The sequence below is a fragment of the Lithobates pipiens genome, unplaced genomic scaffold, assembly GCF_037356315.1.
Source record: "Lithobates pipiens isolate NorthernLeopardFrog02 unplaced genomic scaffold, aLitPip1_a1.2 Scaffold_27, whole genome shotgun sequence".
NCBI classification, from domain to species: Eukaryota; Metazoa; Chordata; class Amphibia; order Anura; family Ranidae; genus Lithobates; species Lithobates pipiens.
In genome coordinates, this window is record NW_027507788.1 from 42792035 (window position 1) to 42808349 (window position 16315).

General features: G+C 40.4%; 1 protein-coding gene across 1 annotated transcript in view; it reads left to right on the plus strand.

Moving 5' to 3' along the window:
- Window positions 1–11892, plus strand: part of LOC143933828 (myelin protein zero-like protein 2) — a 38027-nt gene extending 26135 nt beyond the window's left edge. The window contains exons 3-6 of the mRNA XM_077456891.1: window positions 6157–6367; window positions 6467–6608; window positions 6735–6809; window positions 9217–11892. Of these exons, the coding sequence (XP_077313017.1) occupies window positions 6157–6367; window positions 6467–6608; window positions 6735–6786 (405 nt within the window). The 3' untranslated portion in view covers window positions 6787–6809; window positions 9217–11892. The remainder of the gene's footprint in view (window positions 1–6156; window positions 6368–6466; window positions 6609–6734; window positions 6810–9216) is intronic.
- The last annotated feature ends 4423 nt before the right edge of the window (window positions 11893–16315 follow it).

Below are 16315 nucleotides of genomic sequence, written 5' to 3' on the forward strand. Positions count from 1 at the left end.
AGTCTATTTAACGGTCGAATTGACCGCCGAATGGACAGGTGCGCACGGACTCCATCAGGGCTGCATTAGGATATTGTCCCCGCTGACAGGTAACCACTATATATGATGCTATTTACTCATTTACGAATTTGTGTAAACTCTTTTTTGACGCATCGGCTTGGTAATGCCTGCGGTCTTTCTACCTTCTTTATACTTAAATGTTTCACATCCCTTTTGCAGTATTGATAGCCATTAAGCTATCTAACAGTGGACCTGGTATCTGATACTCAGCGAATGGTACAATATCCTTGCAAGCCTGCCTAACCATTTGGTGTCTTGTTCTTACACGATCCCCTGATTGGCTCTTTGGTAAGCCGATTCGCTTTTATTTATTTTAACCCCCTTTGGAATTAAGGATTCCTACTTGGGTGAAGGGTTCCTTTCTAATTTTCTTTTTATATTACTTAATCCACATGGATACATTTGACTACTCACGTTTGAATTTTTTACACTTATATCTATATGAGATATTATGGTTTAAATCACTTTTTGATCTTATACCTCTGGAACTATATGTAGCCACTTCAACCTATTCTACCCTCACTCCTTCTTTCCCCCCCCCCTCTTTCCCCCCCCCCTTTTTTTTTTTTCCCCCCTCTACCCCCTTTCCTCTCCCCTCTCCCCCCCCCCCTTTTCCCCTCTTATCTTCCCCCCTTTCCCCCCCCCCCCCCCCTTTTCTCTTCCTCTTTTCCTTCCCCCCCCCCCCCTCTCCCTTAAAATCACGGTTTCACCCATTAAAACACAATCCTTCTTTCCCCTCCCGCCCCTCTTCCCTTCCTTAATCCAAGATATACTCCTACATAATTGATAAATGATTATAATATTATTTATCTAGAGCCGGCGCTTACCAATCCCCCATGTTCACCGTGGGGGGACTTTGTGGACTTCCCTGCCTGCAGCCTGTTCCTTGAAGTGGGGTGAGCGGATCCCCTTTTTTGCATATGGGGAATTTGTGTATGTAAAATCAATAACATCATGATAATTGTATTGCTTATAGTTTTATATGTGTGTATTATTTAATGATTGTGATACCTTTGTATAGATATCCTCCTGAAGAAGCGGGCCTGTTCCCGCGAAACTAGTCGAGGAAAATGATTGTACATCCTCTACGGTTGAATGTTCCCTATGGAGAACCCGTCAGGAATACCTCAACTGTGATGTGCATATCATTGTACTTCTTCAAGTGATATTTCATTATTGTCTTGTTTTATATTTTGATTAAATATTATATCGATTTTAAATTCTATTGATGTTTTTCTATTACCAAGTACCGGTATAGTCCAATCTATTATAGGGCTGAATGGAACTATATATGGGGTTGGTGTGAGCGACTACCCGATACTTCCATTCGACCCTTCTCTTCCTTTTAAAAAATTTTTTTAAAGGTGTAGTAAAATCTAATTTAAAAAAAAAAAAATGTTTTATATAAAAATAACAAACATTCCTATATTTACCTGCTCTGTGCAATCGTTTTGCACAGAGCAGCTCCAATCCTCTAATTCTGCGGTGCCCCACCGGCGCTTCTGGCTCCTCCTCCTCTTCATCGGTGACCACACAGAAAGCCGCTTTTCCTAGGGGCACCCGTGTGAGCTCACTCCTGAGTCCGGCTGCTGCGTCTATTAACACAGACAGCAGGACTTGACCCTGCCCCCCCCCCCCCATTCCTGTGTCACTGAATTTGAGCGACAGCAGCAGAGGCCAATGGCTCCCACTGCTATCAATCTGTCTAATGAGGGGAGAGAGAGCGCCTGGAGCTGCTGCGCACGTGCACATCGCTGGATCAAATCGGGCTTAGGTAAGTTAAAGGGGGGAGGGGGGGTACAGAGGGAGCTGCAGCACAGAAGGTTTTTAACTTTAATGCATATAATGAAAAAGATGCACAACCACTTTAAGCAGGAATGAGGGGATAAGCTTTGGCAAGATCAGGAAGTACAGAAACGTTTCCTATCATAATAGCTGGGCATTGAACTGCAAAAGCAGGATTGGATTCTTCTGCAGGTACAGTATGTGCAGGCAGCTCTAGGTGCTGAACGCTACATCTGCAGCAGATTTTTCTTTAATGAAAAATGTATTTTAAAGAGCTCTCTGTGCATAACGATGACAGATATAAGGACAAATTTAAGGACATTAATCCATAAGGATCATTTAATAATGCATTTTGTTAGCTTCCCGTATTGTACAAGTGAGTGCATGCCCCACTCGGCTCTGCTGCAACATGTTCTCGCCAAGGAGGAGTCGCTATTGCAGAAAGTAACAACATCTGTCATATTGTGTAACCTTTTCCACACTTTCCCAGGATGAATATATGAGTGGTTATCTATCCATAGTAACTATGTAGAAAAATAACATTTTATGGCCTTTTTTGATACAGCCGTGCAAAGAGCAGTGGTGATATACAGTAAACCAAATTTGCCATTAGATTAACCCCACTTTAGAATCAAAATTTTGCTTATATATTTTTTTTTTTTTTCAATTCCTATATTCTGGCACACTTATTGGTGGTCCTATTTGTTCTATATTCTGATAAATATAACAAGCTTATTACTCACATTTGTATAGCTGTGAAATGTAGATCTAATAACCAAAAGAGGGTAGCTTGACAAAGTGTTTAACATACAATAAAGATAAGTAGCCTATTATTTATCCAATGTAGAATTATTTAGAACTAGAAATGCCACCTATGTAACAGCTCTAGCTCTTAAAATGTTCTTCCCTATCTTTCCTGATCCAAATATATCTCCGACCAGGGCCGGACTTACCATTGGGCTTGACTGGGCTCAAGCCCATGGGCCCCGCCGAGATACATAGCCGAGTGTACTCGGCGCGGCTCCGCTCGCAGTCGCGCCCAGTTCCGCCCTTTGATGGACATAACACAGAGACTGGGCGTGACTGTGAGCTGAGCCAAGTAAACTCGGCTACTCTCGGCTCTGCTTGGGACTGCGAGAGGACTCGAGAGCCGCCGAGATGCACGCAACTCTGTATCTCGGCGGCACCATTTTTAAAGTTCAAGACTGCAGATGACACTGGGGCAAGGCTGCAAATGACAAGATGACACTGACAAGGCTGCAAATGACACTGACAAGGCTGCAATGATACTAGACAAGGCTGCAGATGGATGGGCAAGGCTGTACATGGACATTGATAAGGCTGCATTGATGGGCATTTAAATGGAAGTTTTTGTTTTTTGTTTTCCTTAAACTTCCCTCCTAAACCTGGGGTGCGTGTTATACTCTGGTGCGTGTTATACGCCGATAAATACAGTAATGTATAGAAGGTAGGGCCCAAAAATGACTCAAGCCCAGAGGCCCCCACCACCCTAAGTCCTGCAATGTCTCAGATCATTTTCAAATCACTGTATTTTTAGACCTAGAAGACAGAATATTCACACTCTACTGTGTGCTGATTTCCCCTATTATTGCAGATTTTCATTTAAGGCACCTTTCACATTAGCACATCTCCAAAGTTACACAATTTCCAGTGTGACTTTGGAGCTTGGCTTTGATGTGACTTTACATTCTATGGATCAAAGTTTCATCAAAAGTCACACCAAAGTAGTGACTTTAAGTTGTAGTGATTTCAACGGATGTCGTTGAAAAGAATGGTGTGCGATGTCATGCGACTTTGATGTGCAAAGACGCATGACAATTTTCACAAGTGTGAATGCAGCCTTATTGTCTTGTCTTCAGCGAAAAGCTAGATTGAAGGGCACCTTGCTAGTGCTTTTTCAATCTATGTAACTTATTAAATGAATAAACTCTCCAACACCATACTGACATAGTGTCTGAATGTAATTGCCCTCTGGTTGAATCATTTAAAGGTCTAATTGGAGTTATCTAAACAAATCCAGGCTTGATGAGGGCTTGCCACACTCAATATATACCTTACTGAACCTCGTCACCTCTGTAAAGTTGCCAGAACAAACATCCAGCAATGAAAGGAAGTTCCTGAATTAATAAGAACGTTGATGTCACCTGTCTGTAAATGGCTACAATGCAATTTCTAATGCCATGTTCACAGGGGGCATCACATTAAAGCGTACATCTGTGGAAGGAGCTGTGTTCAACTGCGTGGGGATTATTCCTATGCAGGCAATCTCTGTATGTGGTGGCTGCACAGACACAGATTCTGCTCCCAATCTGACATCTGTGCTGGTGCACAACCGCAAACGTGCATTCGGGGAGGTGAACCCACACAGATGGCAGATTGGGAGCAGAATCTGTGTATGTGCAGCTGCTTTATCACAATTGACATTAATAGGACTGCCTGCATGGGAATGCATGGAACACCTGTGCATCCATCCCCATGCAGGTAAACATGGCCCTGAACAGGAGCATGCTTCAGTACACCTCCTGTGAACAAGGCCTTGGAGTTTAAAGTGGATGTAAACCTGAAAAACCATGCAGGGGGGATCAGTGCTTCCAGTTGTCTGTCGCACCAATCATCCCCGACTGTCCTCAGGTTCTTCCTCCAGCGCTGTGTCCTCCTCTGCCCCCCTTGTCCCTCTCTGTGTGACCACATCCCCCCCCCTCCACTGGTCCCAAAAAAACTTTTGAAAAATTGTTGAAAATAAAAAAATAATCTGACACTGTCCACTATCCTGACACCATCCTGTATGTACTACCCACCACGTACACTCCTCATTCCTGTGATTCACACCACATTGCTGTTCAGATCACATGCAATGTCTGTGCGATGCGATTTCAGCCATACAAACAGTATGGCTGAAATTGCATCACATTCGGCCAAACGTGCAAAGGACCCTTTTTTGTTTTTGTTTTTTGGTCCGCACCAGAATCAGATTGCATGGGTGTTCACACCTATGCAATCCAATTTATGTCCAGTCTGTCAGTTTGCAGTGTGATATGTGAGCTGAAATGGGGGTGTCGTTGACATTGTTTGACACTCCCTAGCAATTTGCATATCACAGCGTGAACTGACGTGCGAGTCGAATGCGATGTGGGAACCTGCAGTGGATTCACAGGGTTCCCGAATCGCACCAGTGTGAACCGAGCCTTGGTGGGAGCAGTCGGGTGACATTTGTAGGCTGTATGCTTTGAGGCTTGGTGCTGGATTAACTCTTTGTGGCAAGACTGGGCTCAAATGATAGGAAATCTTATTCACTACATTATGACATAAAAAAAAAAAAAACAAGACTAGTGGGTTCTGAGAGGAGTTTTTCAGCTGTAAAAACTCTTCAAAGTCAAACGCCCAAAAACGCCATTGTTTTAGAACGTTTTTGATCCCATTGAAAATGTAAATACTTTATTGCTAAAACGTTGAAAAACTCACTACAAATCTACTGACTTTTTTTTTTTTTTTTTATATAAAACGACCTGTGTGCATTAAACCTAAAGTTCATTTTTACCCACTGCTGCAACTTGCATAGCTTACCTGTAATAATTTCTCATGTCCTGCCGGCTGATAGTTCGTTAGGAATCTTCTCTTCAGTGATGCCCAGTCCTTTTCATGGCTCTCATATTCTGTATCCCTCAGGGTTTATAGGTTCAGTCTTCAGGTCTTGCATTGCATTTCAATGGTGTGTGTGTGTGTGTATATATGTATGTATATATATATATATATATATATATATATATATATATATATATATATATATATATATATATATATATATATATATTATTTATATAATTTAAAAGGTGTATATATATGTTATTTATATAATTTAAAAGGTGTATATATATGTTATTTATATAATTTAAAAGGTGTATATATATGTTATTTATATCATTTAAAATGTGTATATATATAATTTATATAATTTAAAATGTGTGTGTGTGTATGTATGTGTATATGTATGTGTGTGTGTGTGTGTGTATATATATATATATATATATATATATATATATATATATATATATATATATATATATATATTATTTATATCATTTAAAATGTGTGTGTGTGTGTGTGTATATATATATATATATATATATATATATATATATATATATATATATTATTTATATAATTTAAAATGTATATTTATGTATGTGTGTGTGTGTATATATATATATATATATATATATATATTCCCTTATTTTGCACAAGTATACACTTGAACTGGTCACGCTGTCTTTTTTCTTTTCTTTCCATTAGGTGTTCTATTACCACAGGGAACCATTTCCACCAGATAAAGGACGTTTTCTAGGACGCGCAGTCTGGGATGGAAATACTAAGAGCAGTGATGGATCTATAATAATTAGGAATATCCAGCAATCCTATAATGGAACTTACCTCTGCCAAGTCAAGAACCCTCCGGATGTGCATGGAGAAATGGGAGAAATTGTACTCCAAGTGGTTGACAAAGGCAAGTATGTAACTTTACTGTTTGCAGGCATCTAGAACTGTGTGTGATTCTTTAGAACTTGTACTTGAAATAATTAAATTGTTCTTGTTGTCTTCACAGTGAAGTTTTCTGAAATCGTGTTGCTGCTGTTGGTGATTGGGGTTGGCAGTATTGTGATTATCATTGTAGTCCTGGCCGTGGTCATGTTTCGATATTATTGCAAGCAGAAGACTCACAGCACAGCAATGTCAGTAATGGAATGGTGAGTATCCACTTACTGACTGTTATGGGGGAATAAAGTATTGTAGTTCATAGGCATGGATATTATCCGCCAGGATAAATCATCAGCTGACAAGTATTCTGCATTTAATTCTTTTTTTTTTATTAGTAGGGAAAAGTTAACTGAGAAGCCACTCAATCTGACAGAAGTCAATGCATGACTCCAAGAAGTTCCATCCAAGAGGTCAGTAAATGCTAATCAAAAAATTACATTTTATAAAGTACGTAAATAAAAAAAAAAATAGATGTTAGCCCTAACTTAAAATGGTTGAAAACCTTCACATATACCCAGTGAAGTGATTGGCATCAGGTGTTCACAGAGAGGAAACAAATCCTCCTACATAAGTTGTACCTGTTCGTCTGCAGCCATCTGTCCTATAACCCAGTGGTCATCAACCTTGTCCTTAGGGCCCACTAACAGGCCAGGTTTTATGTATTACCTTGGGGAGATGCAGACTAGAATACTGCAATCACTGAGCAGCAAATGATATCACCTGGGATGTATTTCAGTTATCATGAAACCCTGGCCTGTTGGTGGGCCCTGAGGACAGGGTTGATGACCACTGCTATAACCATCTTCCACACCATGCTCATTTTACACAGGATCAGGACGAGGCATCAAAATGAAATGAAAGTCAGTGCTGTGGATAGAGGCATGTACACAGTATAGAAGGATATGCTTTGTTCATATTTCATGTCTGAGGTTTACAACTACTTTAATGACCTATAGCAGGGGTAGGGAACCTCGGTTCTCCAGCTGTTTTGAAACTACAAATCCCATCCTGCCTCTAGCAGTCATGCAATGTCTCATGGGAGTTGTAGTTTCAAAATGGCTAGAGAGCCGAGGTTCCCAACCCCTGACCTATAGACTGCTAAAATATGCATCATAAATACACCACTGTAATGCAGGAAATACATGAACAAGGACATTCCTGGCAGGGTCACCGGGTATTTTAATTAAAGTGGCAGATTTAAAAATATTGAAATGACAATAACGTGACTCTGTCACCACAAGGCCACGTGTCCTGATTTAACACCCTGTTAAAGATACGTTTTTATATTTACCTTTTAGGTAGCCCATTTGTGCAAATGCCACCACTATCATTCCACGGCCATGGCTGTGGAAACAGGTATTCAACCAATCGGACTGGTTGTCTACACCTGCTGCTTACAGGGTGTTCTTCTAATACAAAAGATCTTTGGTGACAGAGTCACTTTTAACATGTTTTACATTTTTTTTCCGTTTCAATATATTTTTTTATTAAACACATCATATAAGACACTGTTACAATGGGTTTTCATCAATTCAGGTTACATATCAACATGATCAAGATGGACCTTGCTTGATTTACCGATGCCCCTTTAGCTCATTCCACCATTATCCCAATTTGGCCACACTTTGCTGCTGCATTACTACTCTCCTTGGGGCACCCAAAGGTGTCCCACGTCTTTTACATTCCAATAGTGTATACTACCAAAAATAATTTGCCATGCACCGCCAAAGTATTTGGGGTTGGATTGAGAACGAGGTATCGCCCTAAATCCAATCTTCTATCAGAGCTGATCTTTGCAAGCATTGTGTTTATTTTTTTTTGGTTTTTTTTTAATTCTTTTTATTTATTTCAAAGGAAATAAGAGTTACAAAAACAGAGCCTCTGGGCATACCCCGGCTCAAGGGAATAAAACATTAGGTAAGGCATAACAACCCTAAAACTACTAGCCTAACCTTAAAGTGGTTGTAAACTCATTTTTTTAACTTTTAACTTTTACCTAAGGCTTACCTGTAGGTAAAAAAAATATCTCCTAAACCTGTACGGTTTAGGAGATATTCCCCTCGGTATGCGCCGCTGACTGCAGCGGCGCATGCGCACAAGGGGATTCTTGGCCTGAAATGCGTGGGAGTGATGATATCGCGGCTCCGGCCACTCTCAGCGCCGGAGGCGCGATACCCGGAAGAAACGCAGAGGGAGCATGTCAGCTCCCTCGGCGTGGATCGGGCCAGATGTCGGGTGCCTCGTTCTAAGGTAAGTATTTCATAATGAGCTAGTATGCGGTGCATACTAGCTCATTATGCCTTTTGCTTTGCAGGTGTTAAAAAAAAAATAATAATTATCGGGTTTACTACCGCTTTAAGAACATTCAACAAAACAATCCCGTATCTTGCTGCTAAACTTAACAGCATAAGTATAATGCACAGTGGTTGACTTAGGTGTTTGATATACAACAGGCATTCTTCTAAAAGAAAATCTGTAAATGGGTGGCTATTAGTACGTGGGCAGTCTAAGTACACCCCTGGTTGGGATCATCAAAGGAGCCGTCCTCACATCTACAGATCTGATTAGGCTGTTAGCCCCATAGGGTCTTCTTTTTCCATGGTCGTTGTCTTAGACTCAGACACAGCCATATATTCCAGACTCTTTGAAACTTTTGGGGGCATCCTCTGCTAGAGTAAGCTTCCTTATATAAAGGTACTGCAGAGTTAACTAATGATTTCCAGCAAGCATTGTGTTTTTTATCCATATATATTTGATTGGGATATTGTCATGCTCTATGAAGTTGTTAACCATATATGCTATCTCTATTTTTTGCAGGTTTTTGTAGAAATGATTAAGACTACCTCCAGTCCCATGATTCTGTAGATGACATAACTTTTATCACTAGAAGACAAGCAGATGATCTCTTCACTGGTGGATAACAAAGGCACCTTCTCATATCTCAGTGCCTGCTGGACTTGCTACAGTCTTCTTTTTACTGAATCAGATCTACTGTATGAATTTGTATGCGATTAAGAGTAGCATTGATGTGTCACATGTATGTAATTACAATTGTGCCTGTCACAAACTTGGACAGTTCAAATTGAACATATGAAAAATCCATTAACAGAGCTTGGTCTCGCATCCTCATGTGTATCCTATTGATCTCTGTGCGTGCCGACCATATTTATGGACCTGTAGAAAGACTGGGGAAGTGGGACCAAGCTCAACTTTTACAGGAAAAGTGGAAATTTGTATACAACTTTAGCTGCCTATATTTGCTAGTATCTACTCTGCTTATGTATTTTTTCCATCATACCTTTTAAAGTGAGCAGATTTGTTACAGGCTTTTTTATTGAAAACCTGAAGTGCAAAATACCTACCTAACCAAGAGCCGTCAGCCCATAGCTGGAATCCCTGGGTGCCTGCAGGTTGGGTCCATTTTTAATTTAGGTACACTTGGTGCTCTGATATATAGAAGTTTTGTGTCAAATTCCTGACCCCATTCCTTTCCACTTCCTAGGCTTCACTACTTGCCAGGGAAGTCTTGCATTACAGCAGTCTGCCAAAGGTGAGGTTAAAGAGGCAGATTCTTGCCCACTGACCTATGAGGTTTCAGCATTAGAGAGCACATAGGGTGCATTAGCTGATCAGAAAATTCTAGTTCGGTGCATCCAGAGGGGTCTGCTTTGTGCTGACTGCTCTGCTCTGGAGTTGGTATTTTGCTTTTTTAGGGATACTTTATAAAAAGGATTTGCACATGTGTAAATAGAACCTTTTGAGTTGAAATATGGAAGTTCCTACTGCTGACATGTTTTTGAAGGTGCAAGTTATGGGGCTGTCAAGCATTTTCCTTTCTTCGCTGCTTAGTTGATCACTGACCTGAAACAAGCATTTGGATATCCAGTGTTTGGTAACTGTGCACACACTTGTCCTGAGACAATGGGGGTTATTTATGAAAGGCAAATCCACTTTGCGCTACAAGTACAAAGTGCACTTGAAATTGCACTGAAAGTGCACTTGGAAGAGCAGTCGCTGTAAATCTGAGGGGTAGATCTGAAATGAGGGGAAGCTCTGCTGATTTTATCATCCAATCATGTGCAAGCTAAAATGCTGTTTTTTTTGTTTTTTTGTTTTTTTGTTTTTTTTTTTCCTTGCATGTCCCCCTCGGATCTACAGTGACTGCAGTGCACTTGTAGTGCAAAGTTTATTTTCCTTTCGTAAATAATCCCCCCCCCCATCTTGATTTCTTTCATTTGGATTTTGCCTTCCTTTATTTTGACCTTGCGATCCTGCCAGTTTTAGTCTGCTTGGCCACTTTCTCTCCCAAGGTGACAACACTCTTTGAGCAGCTCTGTAAGCAGGCGTTATATTGTCACCATAGGAATGAGCGCTTCTGTTCACTACTATAAGCTGACATGTTTTGGGGAGTCGCTATTTCTTCCTCCATTGTCAATTCTCAGTCATACTGCATTTTTCCATTCCCAGTGACATTGGCACCCTCATAGGGTATATTTCTGTCATGTGCTGCAGCTTACAGTCCCATGTCAAATGCCTTTAGCAGTTGGCCAGATTTAAAAGGCAGGCTTAGGTATACTTAAGGCATAGATGAGAATGACAGCCCTGGAGTTTGCACCTATTCTGTTTTTTTGGGGGTTTTTTATAAGGAAACTAGTGATATTTGGTCATATGAATTTTACTTTTTTATGAAAGTTCCTAAACTGATATAAAATATCATTTTTAATATTTGTATGAAATGCCTATTTTACAAATAAACATTTTAATGCTTTTTAATGGGCAGTACATGTTGAGCTGTCGAAGAAATTCCCAGCACTAGATCTGCATGTGCACACCGATCACACTGCCTTAACTTTGTATTTTTGCACATTCAAAGATCTGTGGATTGTGTTGCCTTGATGGTATGATATATACAGTAATAGTTTTCATCCGAAACTCTGTTAAGCCCTAACAAAACAATGTTTTTTGGCTTTGGGTGGATGTTGGGGCAAAAGCAATGTAGGACATACTGGCAGGAGACTTTCCCTGCTAGATTTCCTAATTCTCTTTCCTTTTGAAACTATTAGCTAAGAGTAGTAAGTCACATTCAACTGAACTTGTTCTGTAATGTTGAAGGCATTTCATAGCTTATCTATGCCACTTCTAATAAATATGAGGACCTCAACACACCAGCATTTATAACTGCACAGATAGTACAGGCTCCCTAATACAATCACATTGGAATTATCAAGGCAGATGTTGATTGTAGCTGGAATGTCAGGAAAAATCGTTAAACCCTTTATGGCCTTCATCAGTAGATCTACTACTAGTACTGATGAAGGCCAAAGAGAGGCCGACACGCGTTTTAGAGGGGAGGAGCCAAACCTGTGAAGCATGGTGGGTGTAGATTTGCGGTGAATGAAGTGATGATTTGAGACCTGCTGTTGTACAGTTTTTATCTTGTAAGTGGATTTGTTTTGGGGGCTTTTAATAAACATGCAAACAGAGTACACTATGGCACCTGTGTTTGTTGTTTCATGTCTATAACCTACGGAAGTAATAGCGTGATTGAGCGCTTATGAGAAAGCGAAGGAAGGTTTGTCTGACGGAAATACAAACGCTGATTACCCACACAGAGGAGCAGTCTGGAGACTGTAGGATTACCATTGAAGAGTGAAAGTTGATCCATTGAGGTGGACAGGAGGGATTTGTTTATGTTTTTACATTCATCTTTGAGGTGAGCAGGCACTTTAGCTGGTGGAGGTGTTCACTGGATATTGGTCCTTTTGAGGACAAACACACACAGCGCTGATTGTTTTGGAAGCATTGACACAGATGAACAGTTTTTTTGTTTTTTTTCAATTTTTTTTGACATTTTCATTTTTTTTATTAAAATATTTTTTTGATCATCAAATGTTTAATATAATTTTGTATGCACATTGTTTAACGAGACATAGCGCTGCACTTTTTAGAAAACAATAATACTAGCTATATCATGACCTGGATAAATGAGAACCTTCACTGGAACTTTGAAACTATTATTTTATTTTTTCTTGGCTGCTGGCTTGTAAAGGTATTCTGTTTCGTATTTAATAATATTAGACCAAGGACTATATTTATAAAGCAACTAATGTGACTTTCACCAAACATTCACTGGTGGTGAATCAATCACTATCATTTAAAATACATGCACCTTGATAATTCACCTACAGTGAATGTTTGCCAAATGTCAGTTTCACTTCTTTAAATGACACCTCTAAATGACATGGGCTTTAAATAGGTCAACGTTTTGTTATCCCTACTTTTTGCTTTGCGTTATTAAAAAACATGACCAAATGTGAACCCCCCCGCCCCCCCTCCAATTCACTCCAATTCACTCCAATTCACTCCAATTCACTCCAATTCACTCAGGTGTTTTAAAGAGTCTGGTGTGGAAGAACTCAAGTAGTCTGCACAGAGCCCTGGCTTTAGGGTAATTGAAGTTCTTTGGAAGAATTTAGAATGCTAATTGTGAGCCACGTGTTGTTGTTCAACATAAGTACCTGACCTTACAAATGTTCTTTTGGCTGCATCAGAACAAATTCCCACAGATGCACTACAAACCCTTCCCACAAGAATGGAGATGGTTATAGACACATAGAGGTATATAGGTGCGATGGTCAAGTGCCTGCAAACATTGGCAATATAATGTATATTTAATTACAACCAAATCCATCTCGTAGTATGTTATTAAAACGTAGCTTTCTTTTTAAATTTCCAACACTGCCAAAAATTCAAATGTTGCTTTCTAACAAGCGTGCTATACTTTTGGGTGGATTTTATAAACTCCACAGAGTACCCCCCCCCCCCCAAAAAAAAAAAAGTTGAATATTCTTTTCTCATCTTGCTTCTTAGCCCTTGTACACACGGTCGGACATTTCGGCGGAAAATGTCCGATCGGACCGTGTTGTCGGATAATCCGACTGTGTGTGGGCTCCATCGGACTGTTCCGTCAGAATATCCGACCAACAAAGTTTTTTGAGCTGGGCTATAAAACTTTCCAACAACATGATCCAATCGGACTTTGTCCGATTGTGTGTAGAGAAGTACGATCGGACAAAGTGCCACGCATGCCTAGACCAAAGCTATTGGCTACTAGCCTGAACGTAGTCCCGTCGTAACGAAATAATGCCGCCACGTTACGTACGATCAGATTTTCCGACAACTTTGTCCGACCGTGTGTATGCAACACAAGTTTTGGACAAAATCCGTCGGACAAAATCCTTGAGATAAAATGTCAAACTGCTGATCTCTCCTTTTTAGTTTTACTACAGTAGACTTTTCATTTCCCTAACTTCTAGGAAGATGAGGGGAAGTAATGATTCTGTCTATGACATTGGTGTAAAAAAGTATTTTATGCATGATATTTACCTGTAAGCCCTTGTACACACGGTCGGACATTCCAACAACAAAATCCGATGGATTTTGGCTGAAACTGGTGTTGCATACACACGGTCGGACAAAGTTGTTGGAAAATCCAATCGTTCAGAATGTGATGACGTTCGTTCGTTACGACGGGACTAGGTTCAGGCTAGTAGCCAATAGCTTTGGTCTCGTAATTTGATCTGAGCATGCGTGGCACTTTGTCCGATCGCGATTCTCTATAAACAATCGGACAAAGTCAGATCGGATCATGTTATCGGAAAATTTTATATCCAGCTCTCAAACTTTTTTGGTCAGACATTCCGACGGAAAAAGTCCGATGGAGCCCACACACGGTCGGATTATCTGACAACACGGTCCGATCCGATATTTTCCGTCGGAATTTCGGAACGTGTGTACAAGGGCTAAAAGCTTTGAGGCTGCTACTGGGTGCCACCCTCTTGAATGTGACGTTATCAGCTCCAACAGAGCCAGAACTGGCACTGTGTTGTATTCCCCTTCACTCCTCCTCTGGCAGCTACATAAAAAGTTATCTTTGCACATGTTTATATGATGTATGTTAACGTGTTATATATGTGCTACCATTTATTCTGTGTCAAGGAACACACCTACTTTTCAGTACAATGCTAAAATGTGAATGCACCGCTCTTTTTGTTCCACTGTTTTGCCCAAAGATAATGCAGGCACATTTTTATTGTGCATTAAACGCTTGCCGACCACCTCACACAGATATACTGCAGCAGAATGGCACGTACAGGCAAACTAACTTACCGGTGCATTGCCCTTTAAGAGACGGCCTGCGGGCGCGTGTGCGTGAACCTGCGGCAAACTCTGCGAGGCGGGTCCTGCGGACTCTATGTCCGCGGGGATACCCACAATCGTCTCACCGAGAGGAAGAATGGGGAGATGCTAATGTAAACAAGCATCTCCTCGTTCTGCCTAGTGACAGTGTCACCGATCTCTGCTCCCCGTGATCGGGAGCAGAGATCAGTGATGTGCCACAGGTAGACCGCCCCCCCCCCCATGTTAGAAACACTCCCCAGGACACACTTAACCCCTTAACTGCTCCCTAGTGGTTAACCCCTTCACTGCCAGTGTCATTTACACAAAAATCAGTGCATTTGTATAGCACTGATTGCTGTATAGATGAAAATGGTCCCAAAAATGTCCGATATGTCCGCTGTAATGTCGCAGTCACGATAAAAATCACTGATCACCGCCATTACTATTAAAAAATAAAATAAAATTACAAAATAAGGAATAGTTTTATGGCATTTTTATTAAACACTATAACTTTTGTGCAAACCAATCAATAAACGCTTATTGTGTGTGTGGTGTTTTTTTGTTTTTTTTTTTTGTTTTGTTTTTTACCAAAAATATGTAAATGAATACGTATTGGCCTAAACTGAGGAAAAAAATAAATTTTTATATATTTTTGGAGGATATTTATCATAGCAAAATGTAAAAAATAATGAGTTTTTTCAAAATTGTCACTCCTTTTTTGGTTATAGCGCAAAAAATAAAAATCACAGGGGTGATCAAATACCACCAAAAGAAAGCTCTATTTGTGGGATAAAAGGGACGTCAATTTTGTTTGGGAGCCACGTCGCAGGACCGCACAATTGTCAGTTAAATCAACGCAGTGCGGAATCGCTAAAAGTGCTCTGGTCTTTGGCCAGAAAAATGGTCTGGGGCTTAAGTGGTTAAAGCAAACTTTTACCCTTTCACTAAAATTCACATCAGTGTGCGTCTCTGCATGCTGATGTGGAATCATTTAATACTTTTTTTCTGTGACCACTTCTTGGTTGCCCTATAGGCAGTGGTAATGTAGCTCAGGTGGCACAGAATGCCTCCTGGGAAGATAATGTCACCAGTGCCCTCTGAAGATTATGACTAAGCGAACGTGAAACGCGTTAATCTTGCCATGCCTGCATAGAGGTCTCATGATGTCTTATGATGTATCTTGATGGATTTTTATCTTCAATAAACTAATTATCACTGCTTCATACCTGGGAGTGTGGTCAACCTTTCTTGAACCATTGGTTCTTAGGGTCATAGTGATTTCTTCCTCCAAACCTGGCAAGACGAGTTAATTCCAAAGAACTCAATTTTGGTCTCACCTGACCACAGCACTTTCTCCCAATCCCTCTCGGAATCATTTAAATGTTCTTGCGTTTGTGAATAATCGCTCCAACAGTTGTCTCATACTCACCAAGCTTCTCGCTGATGGCCTTGTAGCTCATTCCAGCCTTGGGCAGGTCTACAATCTTATGCCTGACGTCCTTTGACAGCTCTTTGTTCTTGTCCATGATGGTGAGGTTTAAATGAAAGAAAAAGATTCTGTGGACCAGTGTTTTTTATACACATAATAAGTTGTCGTTAGGAGCACCTTATTAAATTGACAGGTATTATCTGTGTTCCACATGAGCACATACTATAGTCAATCTGTGGGAGCCAGAATTACAGTATTGTTGGTTGGTAGGGATCAAATACTTATTTTACTCACTGAACTCCAACT